The 19,793-nt window shown below is 58.7% G+C and overlaps 1 protein-coding gene across 1 annotated transcript; it reads right to left on the bottom strand.

The window, feature by feature from the left end:
- Positions 1-515: 515 nt before the first annotated feature.
- On the bottom strand, positions 516-14,811 carry DBN1 (drebrin 1). The gene is made up of 14 exons (XM_031689326.2): positions 14,553-14,811; positions 9,794-9,849; positions 9,068-9,180; positions 8,811-8,885; positions 8,555-8,701; positions 8,339-8,416; positions 7,910-8,061; positions 7,762-7,825; positions 4,313-4,372; positions 4,100-4,223; positions 2,681-2,851; positions 1,605-2,287; positions 1,194-1,296; positions 516-1,029 (listed from the first exon to the last, which is right to left on the bottom strand). The coding sequence occupies exons 1-14, from the start codon at positions 14,636-14,638 to the stop codon at positions 959-961; spliced, it is 1,983 nt and encodes a 660-aa protein (XP_031545186.1). The 5' UTR covers positions 14,639-14,811; the 3' UTR covers positions 516-958.
- Positions 14,812-19,793: the final 4,982 nt, after the last annotated feature.

Here is a 19,793-nt window from a genome sequence, read left to right as displayed (position 1 = left end):
TAGTAACCTCGGGAGCTTCAGACCTCACCTTCCTTGCCCATGAAGTCATGATGAGGTGCCCTCTGCATCCTTGGAGGTGGGAAGACTTGGGAATGGGGTCAGGGCAGGCGGCCCACCCCAGATCAGCCCCTGGAGGCCCGGAGCAGCAGGCCTGAAGGGATCTGGATTTCTTTATTAACAGACATGAGCACGACCTGTTACAGAAGTTTGTGCTTTCCAAAAAACAGTTACTGAACGTGAAAAAGGAACCCAAGCAAAGAGGGAGGAGGTGGAGAGGGGCCACCCATAGCCCTGACCTGAATCATACCTAGGGCCTCCAGCCTGGGACCTGCCCAGCAGGAGGGGGCAGGAAAGGGCCGGGAAGCTGAGGGGCCCCAGCTGGGCCTGCTACTTCCTTCAGGCCAGGTGGGGAGGGGCCAAGAGAAGGCTGGGGAGGGGAGGGGTCCCAGGGAGCCAGAGCCCACGAGCCATTTATTGCCATGTTTTAAAATTCGTGCAAAATATCTGAAGCCCTGGACAGAGAATACAAAGTGATATTTTTCCAAGAAACAGAAAACTAGGAAAAGAGGTGGGGGGAACATTTTCCCACCAGAGCTCCCCCCAACGCCAGGCCCCAAGCAGGGTGAGGCCTCCACCCCGGCCAACTGAGTGAGCAGGGAGGACTAAGCTACAATCTGGACCGGGCGGGAAGGGGTGGAATTTGCAACAGCGTCTCAACTACCAACGGGAGGAAAACCAGTCAACTGTACAAGTCTCCTATCAACTTTAAAAAAAAAAGAGAAAAGCTGTAAAAGTCGGGCCCTGTGGGTAGGGAAGCGGCCAAGTCCTCGGCCAGGGCCGGAATCCAGAGTGGGTGCCAGGCGGAGCTGCTGCGAGTGCAGGCACTGCGGGCCGTCTGGCCAGAGGCCGGCGCAGGTGGGCGGCCTTGGCGAGGGCAGCCTGAGGGCAGGCACCACTGCTAGTCGCCACCCTCGAAGCCCTCCTCCTCTTCTGGTACTGGGTCTGCATCCCAGCAGGTGATGTCGATTTCTGCGGTGTGGGGAAGGGAGGGAAGTTAAGGAGATGGCCCAGCAGATCCATGCCTGTGTCCCCTCAACCCCAGGGAGCTGTGCCAACTGTGTGCTGTGAGGCTGTCTACACTTGAACACAGCACCGTGACCCAAATTCCTCCCCATCACCCATCCCAGCACTACCTGGAGGCTTGTTGTAGAACACAGGAGGCGGAGCCTTTGCGCAGGGCTCTTCCGATTGGGCAAACTCTTCCTCCTGTGATTGGCTGAAGTACCCCTCACTGGCCTGCAGGAGAAAAGTTCCATGTCACTGGGACCCACCCAGCAGGACTAGGGCTGACCTACCAGGCCTGAGCACCGTTTCCTTGACAACCTGTGATTCCATCAGTGGTTGCTAGGGAAACACAGATGCCCGTCTTGGGAATAAAAGCAGAGCCGGCCTCAGGGATGGGAAATGATACAGAGCTTACCCCCCCAACAATATGGGTCACAGGGAAAGGGGAGAAGGTACTTCCGTAAGCCTGAGGAAGGCAGGGTCAGCCCCCTGCTCCAGCCCTGACTATTTCCCCTCCCACCAAGCAGCCCCAGCCCCACCTGGGTCCCCTCCTTCTGGGTGGTCTCGCCATTGGTCAGCAGGTGGGGCTCCGGCTCCGGCTCCAGCTCAGGCTCCTGATCCAGCTCCTCTAGAGCTGAGGGCAGAATTGGAGCCTGGGGGGCAGCCAAGGGCTCCCCTTCTACTTCCTCCTCTGGGTCACAGAAAGTGGCAGGCGGCTCAGGCAGCTCATCAAAATTGAGAAGGTTGGCACTGCCTTCACCTGTTGGTGGCAGCGGCTCCCGAGCCACCTCGTCCAGCAGGGGCACCTCCGCCAGAGTGACCTCGGCACCCGAGGGTGGTGTGGGGGCCCTAGGCTCAGCCTGGGGCGCGGAGGCCCCTTCCCCGTTGCCAGGCCATAGGTCAATGAGGCTGGCAGCGGCAGGGGTGATGGCGTTGGCAACAGCGGTGTCAGCAGCGGCAGTGTCGGTTTCAGTGGCACCAGCTGCTGGGGTGTCGGTGGTTGAGGCTCCAGCCCCGGCCGGTTCTAGAGGGGCAGCCAGGGCAGCCTGCTCTGTAGACACCATGAACATCAAGTCCTCCGTGGGGCTGCCCTGGGCCTGGGGGGGCTCTGCTGCCTGAGGGGGCTCCTCCTCGGGGCCGCCGGCCCAGGCCTCCGAGGCTGCTGCTCTGGCTTCCTTGCTGGGCTCTTCACTGTCCAGGCCAGGGCTGGGCTCCTGGGTCTCTGTCACAGCCCAGATGGAGGAGACATGTGATCAGCTCCCAGGAAGGCTGGGGGCCCTGGACAGCCACCCTCGACAGTACTTTGCCACCCACCGAGGAACTGGCAACCTCCAGGAAAGACCTCTACCAAGACTTCCACGCAGAGTGCCTTCTAGCACCCACTGGCCCCCACTGCCCATCTACCTAGTGTCTTTAAACCACTCAGTTGCCCGGGAGGAAGGCCCAATCCCCACTCCAGGGAGAGACACTGAGGTTCAGCGAGGGCAGGTTTGACCTCCCTGTCACAGCCACTTCCAGGGCAGCGCAGTCTAGGTGAGGGGTGGCCCAGATCCCTGGGGGGTCGTTACCATAGCCACTTGGTGTCCCAGCCCAGAGACGAGGGCCCCTCACTCACCTTGGGCTGGTGGGAGTGGTGGTGGCAGTGGTGGAGGTTGCGAAGATGTGACCTCATCCAGGGCCCGCTCGATCCGCTCAGCGACGGGCGTGGAGGCCGTGCTGGAGTCAGATGGGCTCCGGGCAGGGATGGGGGTGGGCGCCATCCTCCGGTGGCTGTCCAGGTGGCTGCCTATGGAACAAACCCCCAGGCTGGTCAGTGAGGGTCAGGGAGCCAGGTGGGACCAGGACTGTCCACCTCGGGGCCTGGCCAGCACCTCCTCTCTGGAGTCTGGGTGGGGGCTGGGAGCTCCCCAGGCCCCCCAGGGGCCAGACCACAGCTCCAAACCGTGTAAGCCAGGCCCCTAAGGGCCAGAGCACCTTGAGGGCCAAGGGAGAGAGGCAGGCGGTACCTGCTCTGGGCACAAACACCAGAGATCAGCGTTCAGGCTGGGGGAGTGAGGGCAGGGGGGCTGCTGGGAAGCGGGGCCCTCCTTACCCCCCCGTGGAGGCCTGGGGCTGCTACCTACATGGGAGGGAGGAAGAGAGGTTTGGGGTGCGGTGACAGGTGATATAGGGAAAGGGAGTCCGTGGAGGGGAGGAGGAGGAAGAGGAGGAGGAGGAAGGCCCACTGTCCGATGCCTTTATGAAAGGGCAGTACGGACGACCTGCCAAAAGAGACAGACAGAGAGAGAGAGACAGAGCACAAGAGAGGGTCAGTCTCCCCCACCCGCCATGAGGCCTCACCCACCCCCAGGGCTGGCCCTGGATGTTCAAGCTGCCTTCAGCCAGAGCACATATTCAGCCAAGCTGGGCCAGAGCCTCAAGCCATCAGATGACTCCCACCAGCAAGAGCCACGCACAGCAGAGAGCCTGACACACCACAATGCAGCCAGCCTCTGAGCAGCACATGCCTGGGGACAGCCTGCCCCACCCTCGGAGCCCCAGCACAGAGCCAAGCACACAGAAGGGGCAAACGCTCAGATCAGCAGACAGGGAGTGGAAGGTTGCTTCAGGGAGAGGTGGGAGCTACACAGAGAGAATCCAAACAGGGAACCCTGGGTATGGGCTGCAGGCTGCACCCGCTCAGGGCCAGGGCGAGAGCCCATCCCACATGCACGTACAGCCCTTCAGACAAGATCTAGTTCCACCGGGGCAGGGCCACTCCCTGCAGCCAGGGAGATGCCTTAGCCCCTGTCAGAGCTGCCCGGATGGCCCCCCAGCACTACCCATTGCTCAGCCCAGGCCCAACACTGACCCCATCTGAGCCCCTCAGCCCTGCCACCTGGAGGCAGTGGGTGGAAGCACACTTGACAATCAGCCTTGCCTTCTCCAAGGGGTCCTTCCTTGGGCAAGGCTTTCCTTCCTAGACAGGTCCCAAAGGGGCTCAAGGCCAAAACTGGAGGAGTTGGGGTTGGGTGAGGGTGGGAGCTGGGACTACCTGGTCGGTGGTTGAAGGGTGAGGGCACATCGCAGCTGCCTGCGGAAGCCGATGCGACTCTTTCCTGCTGCTTAAAGAACTCCCGTGGGTTATCAGGTCGCTGGGCAATGATGGCTGCTGCCTCCTGGGGACATAAGGAAAGGGTCAGGGCCAGGCCAGGCCTGACTGAGACAGCGCTGCCCACCTCAGCTGTCCTGTCCCCCCAGCTCTCACCTCTACCTCCGATTCTGACTTCTTCATCTGGGTCTCTTCCTCCTCATCCCGCTGGTCACCCTGGAAACCAAAGGGACGGTGGTCGAAGCACCCTACTCCCACAGGAGCTCTTGGCTTTCTCACAGCCTCCACGTTTCCCCCACGACCTGGCACCACCTTCACCGCCCAGTCACACAGCACCTTCTCTCTGAGCAAGGCCCTCAGCCACCTCACCTCTGGTCCGGACGGGTCCCTGGGCACCCATTTCAGCTCATCCTGCTCCTTCGCCCCCACATCCAACCAGGCACCCAGGGTCATCCAGGGGCGCTCCCTACTTTGTAGCTAACTTTTCTTGACCCTCCTACCCCAGCACCTGGCCAACCGCGCCCTGATCACTGCTGCCTGGATGTCAGTATCACAACTGAAGCTTCTTCACAAGTCCCCAGTCTCCTTGCTCTTTTTTGCATTTCTATTCTACAGACCCTGAAAGGACCTTTCCAAAATGTTAATTGGTCACCACCACTTAAAATCAGGGAGGTTTCTGTGGTGCGGAGGGTATAGCTCAGTGGTAGAGGGTGTGTCCAACATGCACAAGATTCTGGGTTCAATCCCCAGTACTTCCATTTAAAAAATAAATAAATACCTAATTACCTCCCCTGCCCCCCCCCCAAATCAGGAGGTTTCTTACTGAAATCAGGATCTCCAGTTTCTCTTGAAATGCCAGAAGCCCTGGCAACACGGGCCTGGGTGCCCCAAAGCAGAACTGCAGCTGCTCTTACATGAGGCCTGTGCTGTCCGGCTCGCCAGTCCCCAGTGCTCCCTAGTGCCCTGCACCTGTCCACTTTACTCTGTTTTGAGACTGCAACCCCAGGACTGAAGTCGGTGGGGCCCCTTGCTTGGCCCACATTCCCCTTCCCCTACCTGATGTAGCCCATGACCCCTCCTAAGAGTCCCCTCTGGCCCTGACTTGCCCACACCCTGTGAGATGTAGACATAAAGTCCTCAGCACAATGGAGTCGCAGTTCCTAGAACATGTGTACCGTTTCTCTCCTCCGTGCCTTAGCAGGGGAGATGGATCTCTTTTCCCAAGTGCCCAACCCCCACCCTGGGTCCAACTCCCCCTGCTTCCAGCCTGAGCTTGGGCACTGCCCTGGCCCATTCAGGTCATTTCTTTCTCTGGGTCCCCATTAGGTGTTCCGGGCATACACACAGATTACACCGTGTCATAACTTCCTTTTTCTGGATCATCTCCCCACCCTCTGTGGGGGATATGGGATGAGAACGCATGTATGTGTGTGTGAGCAGCCCAAGGTTCAGTTCGTACCTGTCTACTCACTGAACTCATCACACCAAAAGCCTCAAGAAGGCTGTCACCGCAAGTACCACTTATGTCTTCCAGAATGAAGTGGAAACTCCTTCTCTGACCTTGCTTTCTCTTCCCAAATTTCCCAGTGGGCTCCAGTTGGGCTCCTTGCCTTCCTCAAAAATGTACATCACACCAGCCTTTGCTGTTACTCTGCCCCTGCCTAGTATGACCTCGCTAGGTTCTTCTGCCTCTTTCGAAAAGAAAACTGTAAGCAGCTGACCACAAAAATCTTACACACCAGCAATGTGAAAAGCACTGAAAGAAATGAGAGCTGAGGAGTAGGAGATAGAGATCAAGACACTAACCATAAATGTCAATGGCATTGCTATTGTACATCTTCAGATAAATGGAAGCTTCCAGGCAGCCCAGGCAAAAAGGGAACTCAGATAAAGAATGCAATTCTTATCAGAAGAGAGAAAGCAGATAGCTCCTTAAGCCAAGAGAAAGCATTTTATGGTTCTAAATTCCAAAGTTCCTTATGTGGGACCTTCCTTATTGGACCTGAAGTTGTAGGGCCACCATAGTGACCTGCTAGAACACCTACTGTCACTTGTCACATGAGCCACACTTGAAGGGTCATCTGAGACTATAAAGAAATGATGTAAGACTTTAAGCCTTTGCCTGAAACGTTGGTCATTGGTGAAGATGAGTGACCAGTTCAGGGGATTCACCAAACTATTCTTCCTACTTTTGTGTGCCTGTGTACAATTTTCTGTGAAAATAATAAGCTTTTCTAAAAAGACCTTGCAGTGAATGGATAAACAAAATGTGGTACACACATACAATGGAATAGTAAAATGGCTTTCATAAGGAAAGACATCCTGACACATGGCTGAAGTTTGAAGATACTATGCTAAGTGAAATAAAGCAGTCACAAAAGATAGAATAATTGCATGATTCCACTCATATGAGGTATTTAGAAGAATCATAGTCATAAAGACAGAAAGCAGAAAGGTTGTAGCCAGGCGCTGGGGGAGGGGGCAATGGGGAGTTACTGTTTCTTGGGTACAGAGGTTCAGTATGGGAAGATGAGAAGGATTCTGGAGATAAACAGTGGTGATGGTTGTATCATATAAATATACTTAATGCCACCAAACTACCCACTTTAAAATGGTTAAGACGGTACATTTTACCTGATGTCCATTTTGCCACAATTAAAAATAAGCTAATTCATCAATTAATTTTAAAAGGGCCTTACTCTTCTTGTTCCCCACCATGTTTCTGACACCTGACACATGGCAGGTGGCAAGTGTTTGTTGAATGAATGATTGAGGCTGGAGCTTACTAACCACACGTCCTCTCCACCCCTCAGGGGCTGATGTGACTGGAATGACCTATGACAGCCACTCAATGCCAGTGCCTGCAGGGCTGCCCTGCCATACCACCTGCAGGTGTGACCCTGGCACCTGTCTGAGTCCCCACGGCCCAACAGCTGTCCAGTCCCAATCCAGACCAGGACTGCCCACCTCTTGTCCTAAACTGTCCCATGCTCAGCCCTGAATGACCTCAGCTATTTCTCAAATATAAAATTCAATTCAAAGCATGAAGATTTGACTCCACTGTGATTTTGCAAGGGTCAACCCACGAGGACCTTATGGGCCATCCCAACGTTTGGAGGTTCAGACAGCAACCCGGGACAAGGGCCTGCTCTGAAGGAGACACTACACATACGTGTGCACAGATGCTCAGAGCACCAGCCCAGATTCATTCAGTAGCTCTGCAGTGTTCTCGTTGTGGGGACCAGGCCTCGAACCCCATAAATGCAAGAAGTGGGTCTAATCCATCCACCCTGAGCCCCTTAGGCCTTGCTGGGAAGGGGCACAGAGTGCCTTGTCAGTGAGGGTCTGGGTCAAGGAAGATTTTATCTTTCAGTCTGGAGTATAAACTTCTCCAAGGAGGTGTCCTCTCACAGGCAGGTAAGACAGCTCCACAGGAGGCGGTGGCAGGCCTGCCCCTGCAGGGCACCCCACACCCACGCGGCAGGAGCCAGAATGCCCAGCTCTGCCCCTTAGACGCTGACCCCCACCCCCTCTTCCCCCTAGAGGCCAGGAGCACAGGGACCATCCTCATTTCCCTGACCAGGGAGCCCTGGCAAAGGACTTACAAAGATAGACTGCTCCTTCAACCGCCTCTTGGCCTCCTCGGCTTCTAAAGTCTGCTGTTTCCGCCTGGAATGAGAAAGCGGCGGGCACCCGCTTAGGGCGGGAGAGTGCGGGGCCTGGAGCCCGGGCCGCGCCGGCTGCTGCGCGCACCTGTGCTCCTCGATCTGCTGCTCCCGCTCTCGGTAGCGCCGCTCCCGCTCCTCCTGCTCCTGTCGCTCCTGCTCCATCCGCTCTTGCTCAAACCTCAGTCTCTCATCCAGGGCCTTCTTCCGCTCCTCCTCCTTCCTCAGCTCTTCCTCCTTCTGCAACCCCCGCCCCGTGCCAAGGCAGGGTAGGCCCTGAGCTGGGGGCCCGCCCCGCCGCTCCAGCCCACCCCACCCCACCCCACCCCAGGGTTCTGAGAAGTCAGGGGTGAGCCCTAGGGCGTTAAGGCCAAAAGCGCTTGCTGTTCCATGCGGGGAGCCCGTGGGATGGGCCGCACTGTTGGAGGGAGGGACTGAGGGAGAGAAGCCAGCGCTACCCCCAGGGTCGGGACACGGAGGCACAGCTCAGCCTACAGGCCGGGGTCGGCGTCCACACCTTGGCCTGTTCCCAGAACTGCTCGCGGTTAATCCGCTTCATTTCCACAGCTGCGTCAGTCTTCTGATAGGTGGTGCCCTGTAGGGTCAAGAGGCCCGGCGTGAGCGAAGCCCCCAGGCCGCGGGCTCGGGAGCCCCCACACACGAAGGGTGAGGACCAAGAGGGACAGGGCGCCGAGCCGCGGGCAGGGCCAGCCTGTCGCGGGCGCACACTGACCACCGGCTCGGCGTTCTCGTCCTCCCGCAGCCGCAGGCGGTGCAGCACCGGGCTGGAGAGCCGCGCCAGCCCGTTGGAGAGCCGCTGCCCGATGGCGCCCGCGTCTATGTCCTCCACGCTGCTGGCGTTCACGATCACGTCGACGCCCTGCAGCAGGAAGAAGGTGTGCTCAGGCAGCAGGGCTCCCTCCCATCGCACCCCCAGCACACAGACCCTGGCCTGGCGCCACCCCTGCGAGCGCCGACCCCACTCGCACCTGGAAGAACTCGGCCACCTTAGCCACGTGGCTGGCACAAGCGCACTTGCGGGCATCGGGCACATCTTCGCCAACCTGCAAAGTACCCAGCAAAGAAGGGGTCAGGAAAGGACAAGAGCTGGCGGCAGGCTGAAGCCCCCCAGCTCTCCTCCCTGGGCCAGTGGGGTTCTCTCCAGCACTGTCAGTGGGTGGAGCGGGGTGGAGGGTGACGGTTCCGGGGAGCCTTCGACTCCCTTCCCCAGCCCCAGGCTGCATACCCAGTTGATGAGCACGTATTTCGGCAGAGCAGCTTGGGAGTCCTTGACGCTGCAGAAGCCATACATCACCTTCTGGTTCTCAAAGTGGCCCGAGAGCTCCTGCAAGCCCCCATCTGGGGGAATCAGGAGGGTGTCAGGCCCTGGCTCCTGAACCCCTCCCCCACAAAGAGCCTGAAGCCTGAAGCAAAGACTTCTCTCGGGCTCGGCAGGCACCACCAGAGATCTGGAAGTCCCAGAGTTCTGTGTTGGTGTGAAAGAGGCAGCAGGTAGGTGTGAGCTTTGCCTCTGAATCCCCTAGGACCTGATTTGGGGTAGGACTGAGGAAGTGTTTGTTCTTCACACATTATGTCTCATGTGGTGCTAGCGCCCAGTGAGGTAAAATAAAGCTTTTTTGGGCTCTGGAGACAGTGGGGTGATCTGGGCCACCCTTGCCCAGCCCCTTCCCACCCAGCTATGTGACTCTGGGCAAGTCACTCTCTCTCTCTCCCTCTCTGAGGCGCAGTCTTCTCATAATCAAACAGGAAACAAATCTCCCTCCCTTCCCACCCTGGGGACCTTAGGGATGACCAGAGGAGGACACTCGCCAGACAAGTGTGGGTTGGCTGGATGCAGCAGGGAGGGAAGTGGCCTGGAGCCAGGCGGGTGGGGAAGAAAACAACTGGGTGGGGAAGAAACAACCAGAGGAGGGGGCGGAGAGGAAGGCGAAGGAATGGCTGGAATTCTTACCTCCTGATGCTGCAAGCTTGAGGTCATCTGAGCCATCCTCGTATGTGTACAGAGCCCTGGGGAGAGGGAGGGGTGGTTCGGAGAACTGACAGAGGCCAGGCAGCCAATTTTGGGTGGAGATGGCTCTGGGGGGTAGGAGGGACACAGAGGGGGCAGGACAAGAGGGGGTTTCCAGCCCAACACTTGAGCCTTGTCGCCATAACAACAGGGCTAAGCACGGTGTCTGGCTGGAGCCCAGTGGGGGACAGTCTGGGATCCGATAGAGGGAGGCCTGGGTCAGGTGGGAAGCAGGCAATGGGGGAGAAGAAATCGCTGCCCAGTCACTTGCTTCCAGCGGGCCCATGTGTTGTATCCTTGGAGCCCTGGCCCTAGCAGCCTGCAACCCAGCCAGTGGCGTGAGATGGAGATTCCAAGGCGACGGTTCCTTGGTTACCGTTCCCTGGCTACAGCTCCTCATCCCCCATTGGCCGTTGCCAGGAACCTACCTGGTGCGTGCCTTGGTACCCACCACCCCTCCCCCTACAGCAAGGAGGGTGGGGAGAGAGAACCTGGTGCTGCTCAGCTCTGGGCATCCCCCAGTTACCATGGCAACCTGGCAATTGGCACGGGACTGGCCCACCCCAGCCACATTCTCCTGAACACAAAGGACCCCGAGGACACGCCCTCAGCCTTGATCTCCGCCTCTCTGAAATGGGGATGAGGTCACCATGGTCACTCTTGGCTGGACTCTGGCCCCTGGATGGCAGTGCTCTCCAGCTCTTCCAGCTCTAAGCTACCTCCACCCTAGCTGAGGTTCTGGCCTCCTAGGACTGCTGGCCTCTCCTTCCCTCTCAGCTTCAGTGGAGAGCTGACCTAGCAGCCTTCCTCCTTCCTCCTCCTCCTTCCTAGTTTGTTCTCCACAGGCAGCTGTGGCACAGCATCCATTTCACAGAAGGGAAGACAGAGCTGTCTCCTCCGGAGGACCCACTCAGAGGACAGGCTTGGAGTTGGGAAGAAAGGCCTTGTTCTGGAGGCACAGGAGGCTCAGCCCCTCCCCTAAGCTCCCCTTTCCCTACTGGCGAGGCAAGGGGCTAGGAGGAGAGGAAGGAGCACCGCTATCCCCGGGAGACACAGAAGAGAAAGAGGGAGGGAGAAGAGAGAGAGATGAAAAAGAAAGAGAAGAGAAAGGAGAGAAACGATGGCTGAAGAGAAAATGAAGGAGGGAGAGAGAGGAAGAGAAGGGGGAGGGAAGGAGAGAGGAAGGGAGGAGGGAGGAGAAAGGGAGAGAGGGAGGAGGGAGGAGGGAAGAAAGGAAGGAGGGAGGAAAGCAAAGAGGGAGGAGGGCGGAAGGAGGACCTGGCCCAGGCCCAGCCCCATGAGGTCAGCACAAGTCACTGCCACAGCCAAATGGCCCCCCAGCCCCCAGCGTCTCGGGATCACTCCCTCCTGAAAGGGACACAGGTGGGCTGTGGGGCTGGGAGCTCTTGATCCAACTGTTGCCTGGGCCCCAGCCCTGGCAGCTGCTTCTCAACACAGCTGTCCCACCACCTGTCTGGCTGCCCTAACCCACCACTGGGAACAAAAGGCCTTTAGAGAAGCAGGGTCTGCCCCTTTCTATTCCACAGATGAGAAACTGAGGCAGAACTCCAAAACCCTGGTTCCCAGACACTACTCTGGCCATCACACCTTCCTGGGGTGACTTGTCAGCCTCTCCCAAGCTCTCTGAGGCACCCTTGCTCCTCCATGGAACACCTGCCCTGCCCCTTCCATTCTCACCCCTTCCCTACCCACCTCCAGCCACCTTTCCCTGCTGTAGCCATGGCCCTTACCTGGGGGAAACCATAGCTCAAAGGTTTCAGCAGGCCTTCAACCCTGAGCTCCGCCCCACCTGCCTTTCCAGCCAGGCTTCCCTATCCATAACACACACTTGGGCCACGTTGGATTGGCTCCCTGAGTCCCAGCACAGTTCTGGATATCACCCCGCCCCAAACTGGAGCCTTTGCATACATGGTTCCCTTCACAGGAAGGCCAGACTAGCTTCTCCACCCCATGCCTCACCTTGACTGACACCCCCAAGGCTCCAAGGCCGGCTCCCCAGGAAGCCCTGCCCTGAGCTGCACCTCCCCAGAGCGCTTAACACACCCCAGCAGGGATGGAAAGAGGTACCTGAGCCTGCCCCGGAGCTCACTAGACCAGTGCTTCTCAAACACATCTGAGGTGGCCTGGGCCTGGGTGGGTAGGAGCGGTGAAATTGCAAGGAATCAGGATGGGGGTCTCACCACCTCCAACCCCTGGAGGCAGACGCTGCTCCGGACCGAGAGCTTCGTGAAGGTGGGATATCTAACTCAGTCCTTCAACACAGAGCGCAAAGCAACACCAGGAGGTGTTTGTGATATTGACACAAACTCTGAGAAACCATCTCGGCCAGACAAAGTGGACTAGGGTGAGGTGGGAGCTGGAAAGTAGCAGCTCCAGGGAGATGCTGGGGTCAGCTGAGGATGGGGGTGCTCAGGGCAGGTGGGTTCCTCAGGACAATCACACAGTCACACTTTCAGGATGTTAGAACTGGAAGAGTCTTGGGGATCCCAAATATAGCTGAGCCCAATCCCCTTTTCCTCCTTTCAAGAGGAACAGAGAGGTGCAGAGACTTCTGTGTGGTCACACAGTGAGCCAGGTCACATCCAGGACAATACTAGCTCTTCTGACTACACAACCTGACTTCCTAGATCCCCTGCTCCCAGCACATGGGCAGTGGTCCATTTCAGAGGCCCTATTACCTAGGAGTAAGCTCCTCCCACCCCTGCCCCTAATCAGAGGGAATGTAAGGCAAGGCAGTACCAAGTTCCCTTTGCCCAGAAAGCAATTTTACCCAAGACACCCTCCTCCGGCTTGAGAGTGCGGGGTCTGCCCCTGAGTCTTGAGAACCCACTGTACCCCTGGCTCTGTGCTAGGTGCCGAGTCCCCCTGCAGGATGTGATCATCACATCCTTTCTACCAAATGCTTATCTGGGCCCTTGGGAGGGAGCAAATGTGTGTATGTTCGAGGGTGCCTGTGTACATCTGTGTGTGTGTCCCACACACAACCCAGATTGGGGGGGGGGTGACGCACACCAGTGATGAATAACTCGATTTTGCCACATGGATGCTGCTGGTGGGAGCCCAGGCCTCTGCTGAGCAGCATGTGGGCCAGCAGTGGTTGTGTGGCCCTGCACTGGGCCACCAGAGCTCTGCTTTTGGGAGGGTAGGGGGAAATGGGGTGGTGGTAGGCAGCACCCTCAGATTGGAGGGCGAGGGGGCCCTTCTGAGGTGGAGTGTGCCTCTCTAAGCACAGCCCATACCCCAAAGCCAATTCTTCCACCAGGCCAAGTGGGCCACTTGCCCTGAGCTCCTCCCATGATCTCAGTCCCTCTGGGGCAGGGCTGGGACAACGGGTGGGCTGCCTGCCTGTTAGCCGGTGTTGGCCTCTCCTGTGACTGACCCGCAGGACAAGAGAGCGTGCCTGTCTCCCTCGTCCATCCCTCCAGGCCTGGCCGCCCGCCAGTGCTGCAGTACTGTGGCATGGACGCCTAGCCATCTTGTCCCTTCCTCCAGCCCCCAAGTCAGTGTCCCTCCTCGACTGCCCTCCCAGCAGGAGGGTGAGGCCAGCCCAAGTGAGGCCCCTCAGACCTGCCTTCATTCTGTGCCTCAGTTTCCTATTTGCCAAGGGGGGAAGAAGCCTAAGGAACAGCACGGGCACCTGCCCCAGAAGAGTATTTGGGGGAACGATGGTTCCTGAATGGGGCAGTGTGGAGCCCCTTGGCCTTCCTGCCCCAGACCAGGTGGTCAGTCCATCCCCTCCCACAGCTCAGGGGGAGACAACAGCTGGGAGGGCACAGGGCAGCCCAGCTCCTTCTGCACTGGGGAGCTGAGAGCCCCTTGCCACTGGGCCAGCCATGGCGCTAGGGGCCCAGTGGATCTACTCACCCTCTCATTCTTCTCTGGGAACTCCCTCCATACTGGTGTGCCTAGGGGCTTCATCCCAGGGACCCCACCTGGCCCCCTAGGCAGGCTGTTCAGCCCCTTTGGCATGTCCCAGTCTAGCTGCCTAGTTCTTGCAATCCCCTTCGGGTCGGGGAGAGGGCTTATCTCTGCCTCCTCCTCGACCCCTGAGAGGAACAGGAATCACTTGGCGGTGGCCATGTGGCAACGAATGTCTTTCCATCACACCCCAACTCCGAGAGGCCCCCCGGTGGGCGGGGCGCCCCGGCCCCCAGCCCGCTGCGCTCCTCCCCCGCCCTAGCTTTCCTTTGTGCTGTGGCCGGGCCGGGCTGGGCCGGGCAGGCTGCGCTGGCTCTGCTAGCTCGGTCCCCGCCCCGTCCCTGCCCGGTCCTCGCCCGCTCGAAGGTGGCGAAGGTGCCCTTGGCTGCCCGGTGCACACCTGTCCCCCAGGCCCGGGGCAGAGGGGAGGGGGCGGGGAATGGGCCCACGCAGGGCCAGGAGGACCGGGGCAACACATCTGGACCCCGCGTCTCTCCAGCCCGCGTCCGGCCACCGCTCCCACCGCGCGGCTGCGGCCGCCTCCGGGCGCTCGGGGCCCACCGGTGCCCCGCCTGGCCCGGCCCGGCCCCTCCCCCGGCGCGCACAAAGGCAGCCCCTCCCTGGCCCTCCCGGGCCGCTGCACCATTTCGGGGTCTCCCCCTCCCTCCCGGCTGCGGGGCGGCGGGGCCGGGTGGAGACAAAGGCGCGGCGGCGGCGGCGGCGAGGGGACAAAGGGGCCGGGGGGCGGGGGCGGGGGGCTCACCAGTCGGCCGCGCTCTCCTCCCGAATCACCTCCTCGTACGCCGCCAGCAGCTCCAGGCGGTGGCCGCTGAAGCTGACGCCGGCCATGCTGCGGGCCGGACCGAGGCCGAACGGACAGACGCACGGACGGACGGACGGACGGACGGAGAAGGAGGGAGGGAAAGAGGGAGTCGCCGCGCCGCCGCCGCCGCCTCGGAGCCTCTGCAGCGTTGCGAGCCGAGCGAGCCAGCGGCCGGGGGAGGGGAGCCGGCCGGCGGGGGGCGGGGGGCGCTGGCTCCGCCCGGCTCGCTCCCTCCGCGCGCTCGGTCCTAGCGCCGCCCCGGCCCGGCCCAGGGGGAGGCCCGCCCCCCCGTTCCCGGCCTGCCCCGGGGCGCCCCCACGCCCCTCACCCCCAACCCCTGTGAGCCGCGCCCTGGCGGTTCTACTCCCTGCGCCCGGGGACCATCCTTCCCACGTCCTCACCTACCGGGTCCCCAGCCTAGGCACTCACCCTCTGCTCACCCTCTTCCCCAGCCCCGTCACCAACCTCTATCCAGGCTCTGCTTCATCCCTCTCTTTTCCAGCTCCCGGCCACAATCCCAAGTCCACTTCATTACAATCGGTCCAGCCTCACTCTGTCCTTAATTTATCTCCGCCCCAGCCTCACCCTCGTCCCTGGTCTATCCCAACCTCCAGCCCCAACCCAATTCCCGTGCCAGCCACCCCTGGAACCCCCATCTGCTGCCCATTCCCACCTCTGAAAGGCCCATTCCTAGTCCATCTCCATCACTGTCCACTGCCGTCTTCATCCCCACCCCAAATCCAGCCCATTTCTTTCCCATCCCAGCTCCAGCCCGACTCCCAACCCCAGACTTACTGCACACCCCCTACCCATTCATCAGACCCCATCCCTAGCTGCATCCTCCTCAGTCCAGCCTATCCTGTTCCCATTCTGATCCTTGATCCCAACCACACCCTTCCATTCCTGCCTCCTAGGCCATTCCCAGATCCAATCCAGCCCCTTGCCCCAATATTTCCAGCTTCTGCCCCATGTGAGTACCCCTCCCTTACCAGCTACTCCCTGAGCCCTCTCAGATGGGGCCAGCCTTGGAAATCCTTTGCCTTCTCTCTCAAGGCTCAGGCCTCCCAGAGGAATCCCAAGTAGATTTCCGGAAGCAGCATCTAACCCCAGACTCCCAGGGCAGGGCTCCTCCAAGGACACTCCAGGGCCAGCCTCCTGGCACCTTTATTTCCCAAAGCTCTGAGCACAGAAGACACTGGGGGCCTCAGGGAAGTCCCCTGTAGGGAGGGGGATACCACTGCCAGGGGCTCCTGGAACATCTCTGCTCCTGTCTGAACTGGGACCCTGAAACCCGCTGCAGCTCTCAGAAGCCTTTACAACACCACCTACAAAGCCCCTCACCCCTGTCTTCCCAGAGGAGGTGACAGAACCTGAGCAAACTTTAGCTGGTCCAACCTGGGAGGCGGGCGGGCTGGGCCTCTGAGATCTGAGTTGGGTAACCAGCTGTGCCAAGAGGAGAAGGACAGCAGTGTGGGCATTGATGCCCAGCAGTGGGTCCCAGTGCTTTGGAGTAGCCAGAACCTCTAAAAACTCAAAACATTCCACAGGCCCCAGCCTAGGGAACTCTGCGCCCGCTATGCCCACAGACCCCTGGCACTGGCAGTTTCTTCATGGCCCCCACGTGGAGCAAATCCCAGGCAGAGTCCGTAGGATTCTGGGGAGAGAGGAGACCCCAAGAGGGGTTGAGGGGTGCCTGGGAGGGGTAGCAGGTCTCATTCCCTTGCTGCTTCCCTTGACTTGTCCCAGCTCAGAATGCCTCCCACTTCCCCACCCGAAGCCCCCTCCCCAGCCCCGTGCTCACTCAGTTTCACATCCAAAACACAGGAGTCCTACCTGCATGTGCTCCCTTCCTCAAATTCCTGTCTCCCCTCAACCACCTACAAACTCCAGCCACACCCACTCTTACCTCTTTACCATCTATATTTTTAAATAAACTTTTAATTTTAGAACAGTTTGAAATTCACAGAAAAATTACAAAGATAGTACATAGAGTCCCCATATGCCCCGTGCCCAGTTTTTTCTATTTTTAGGGGAGCAAGAAGGTTCCCCGCTTCTGTTCCTGGAGCCCACTCCTTCTGGTCTTCTCCCTTCTCCCCTCCACATCACCATCATTCTATAATTTGTATATTTGTAATCTGTTTCTTCCTTCGTGCATTGTCCCTGTAACTGTTCTGGCCAAGGTCACCAGTGACCCCTAAATTGCCAAATTTAGTGGCCCCGTTGTAGTCCTGTTTCCTCAACTGGTGGAGCAGGGTAACCACTGATCACTCTCTCCTCTGCAAACCTGCCTCCCATCAGCCACCTGAAACCCACTCAGCCTTGGTGGGTGGGCGCTGGGTGACTCCTTGGAGGCCTTCCCACCAGGCTTTCATGTCTACCACTCCCAGCACTGATCACCCTTCAAGTCTCTCCCACTCCCAGATCTCAAGCTCCCAGCTCCGGCCCCCACACTGGGAGGCTGGTCCAATGGCTTCTGGGTCTCCACAGTGTAAAAGACAAGAAAGAGGGAGGATTCAGACTCAGGAGCTGGTCACTTGCTGTGTGACCTTGGGTAAAACACTTTCCCTCTCTGAGTCTCCTCTTTGATAACATGTTGTGAGAATAAAAATGGGACTGGACGGAGGCTTAGAAAGCGAGAACCCCTTCCCTTTCCTCCTGGCAGCCCCACCCTCCTCCCTCCCACACCCACCTTCCTGCTCTGTGCTCCCCCACACCTCTCAGGGAAGACTTCAAGGCTGACATGTAGGTTTCAGGACTTTTTCAGCACCAGCTGATGGAGCCTTCTTTACACTCTGCAGGTTGCTACCAAGGCACACCTTCGAAAGTTGCCCCCTCATCATTGCAATGCTCCCCGCACTTCCCGGGTCTTGTCCCTGGCACAGGGCCTGCCACTCCCACCACACTGGCTCTTCCTGAGCCGCACAGACCTTACTCCCCATGTGAACTTAGACTGGTTGGCCTTTCTTGTCTCCGGTTGTAAAATGGGGATGATAATGATGGTGCCCGGTCTGTCCTGCGTCACCTCAGCACACCACACATCCTCTTCACTTCCTTTTCTAGCACCCCCATTTCTCCATCCAGGGGCTGGCCTGGCCTGGAATTTTCAGAAGTGGTTCCTGAGGCTACAGCTGTGGGGTCATGTGGGGGAGTCAGGGAGCAGAGGCATTGGGCGTGGAGGGGGCATCAAGTACTGTCTGCCCGATATATGGATGTCCGTGGTCAGGTATCCCTGCCCATCTTCCAGTTGACTGTCCACCGCACACTCCAGAGGGGAGCGTGTGATTCAGGATGGTGGGTCAGACCCAGTGACTGCGTCGGCAATGGACACACGACCCAAGTCGGTCCAATGGGTGTCAGTCCTGGGACTTTTGCTGGAACCATTAAGAAAGTCCTTAGTGGGGCTGCTGAGCTGGCAGGATGTGGGCCTGGAGCCGGCTGAGGGGCGTCTTTGCTGATAATGGGGAGAGTTGCCTGAGAATAAGGCCAGCGCTGAGAAAAGCAGATCGGAGAGATGGAGAGAGAGAGTGTGAGCCTGGGGAGGTGGGTGCAGAAAGGGAGCTGAGAGGGACTGCTGATAACCTCATCACATCCATGGGTACTGGATCCTGCCATGACTGAAGCCATTAACGTTTTCAGTGACATGAGACAAACTATCCCTGTTTTTGCTTAAACAAGTTTGAATTGCAGGCGAAAGAGTCCTTCCTAGTTAATCTAGTCCTCAAGAAGTGATCGTTTTTGTCAGTGGCAAGGGACGTGGATGAAAGCTGAGTTGACCTAGTGCCCCTGGGCCCTGAACAGGAGAACCCAGGCTGGCCCTGGGACCCTCCCTGGCCACTCTGCAGTGACCTAGCTGCACAGTCTCCCAGGGCTGGCCCTGGCCTCCTGAGTTCTCTGCAGGCTCCCAGCAAGCTCCTTCTTGCCCCACCATGGCCCTGGAACCCTACCCCACCTCCTACTTTAGGTCCTAATTGGGGAGGAGCTCTTCCTCTACTCTCAGGTTTGGCTTTGGACTCAGAACAACTCAGGTTCGAATCCCAATCCCGGCTGCTGCTTCCTGTGTGCCATGGGGCCGGGCCCTTTAGCCCCTTCCCAAAGCAGGGTCGTGGATACCTCGTTCCAAGGCCATGTGGGGCTCAGCACTGAGAAGGCAGCACCAGAATCGTCAGTTCCTGCCTGTGTACCCTGTACTCCTGCGAAACAGTCCCTCGCCCTCCACCGCCTCTCTCCCTGCTGACTTCAAATGAGCTCAAGCCGCTCAGAGCTGGAAAAAAGCCCTTCCCTGGCCTGCCGTCTCTCCAGTTGCCCACTCAGCCCCCTGCCAGGGGCTCTGCCCCCTCAGCTGGGGATACTGCACTCTTCAAGGGCGCTAATGGCCTCCCCTGCCTGGTACAAAGACATCTCCTGGTACCCTTGGCCTCCACCGCTTTGCCTCGCACCTAAGCCCGGGAACACTGTGATCCTTGCAGCTCAATGCCTGAAGGGAGGTGGCTGGGAGGTACAGTGGGAAGCACCTTGGCCTTGGATCTTTGGATCAGCAGACCTGGGCCATCCTGGCTGGGTGGCTCTGGACAGGTCACTTTCCCTCTCTGAGCCGCAGGTTCTCATCTGAAACATGCCTTTAATGACATCTCTCTTAAGCATGTTTTGTTTTGTTTTGCAGATTATGGCGTTTTTTTTCTTTTTTTTGAATAGAGGTACTGGGGATTGAACCCAGGATGTTTTTGGTTTTTTTTCCTTAAGCATGTTTTGATGATTAAATGACATCTAAGCGATTGCTCTGCAGTTCCCAGCAGAGAGACTGGTGGCCATTCGAAGCAGGTGCCCGCCCCATGCTTGTTTTTACTTCCATCAAGGCCAGCTCTGCTTTCCCGAGATTCAAGATTCAGTCCCCAGCACTCTGCTGTCCCCTTACATCCACCCTCCACCTCCTTCCTCAGCCACTTTCCCCAGGCAGAAGCCTCCAGCCTTCCCCCTCCACACCGCTGGGCTGGCTGCTCGCTCTGCTGAGACGCTGAGACCGGGGCTGCCGGTGGTCCTCTGGGCCTGCTACAGCGCAGCCTCTTAAGACAGCTGTCTACACCCTCTCACCTCCACCCTCGACACCCTCCCCTTGTTCCTCTCACCCTGGCACCAGCCCCAACTCTCTGCTAAACTGATCTGGCAAACGTCACCTTGTTGCAC

Source organism: Vicugna pacos, chromosome 22 (assembly GCF_048564905.1).
Source record: "Vicugna pacos chromosome 22, VicPac4, whole genome shotgun sequence".
NCBI classification, from domain to species: domain Eukaryota; kingdom Metazoa; phylum Chordata; class Mammalia; order Artiodactyla; family Camelidae; genus Vicugna; species Vicugna pacos.
This window is presented reverse-complemented; position numbering and strand designations above follow the sequence as displayed.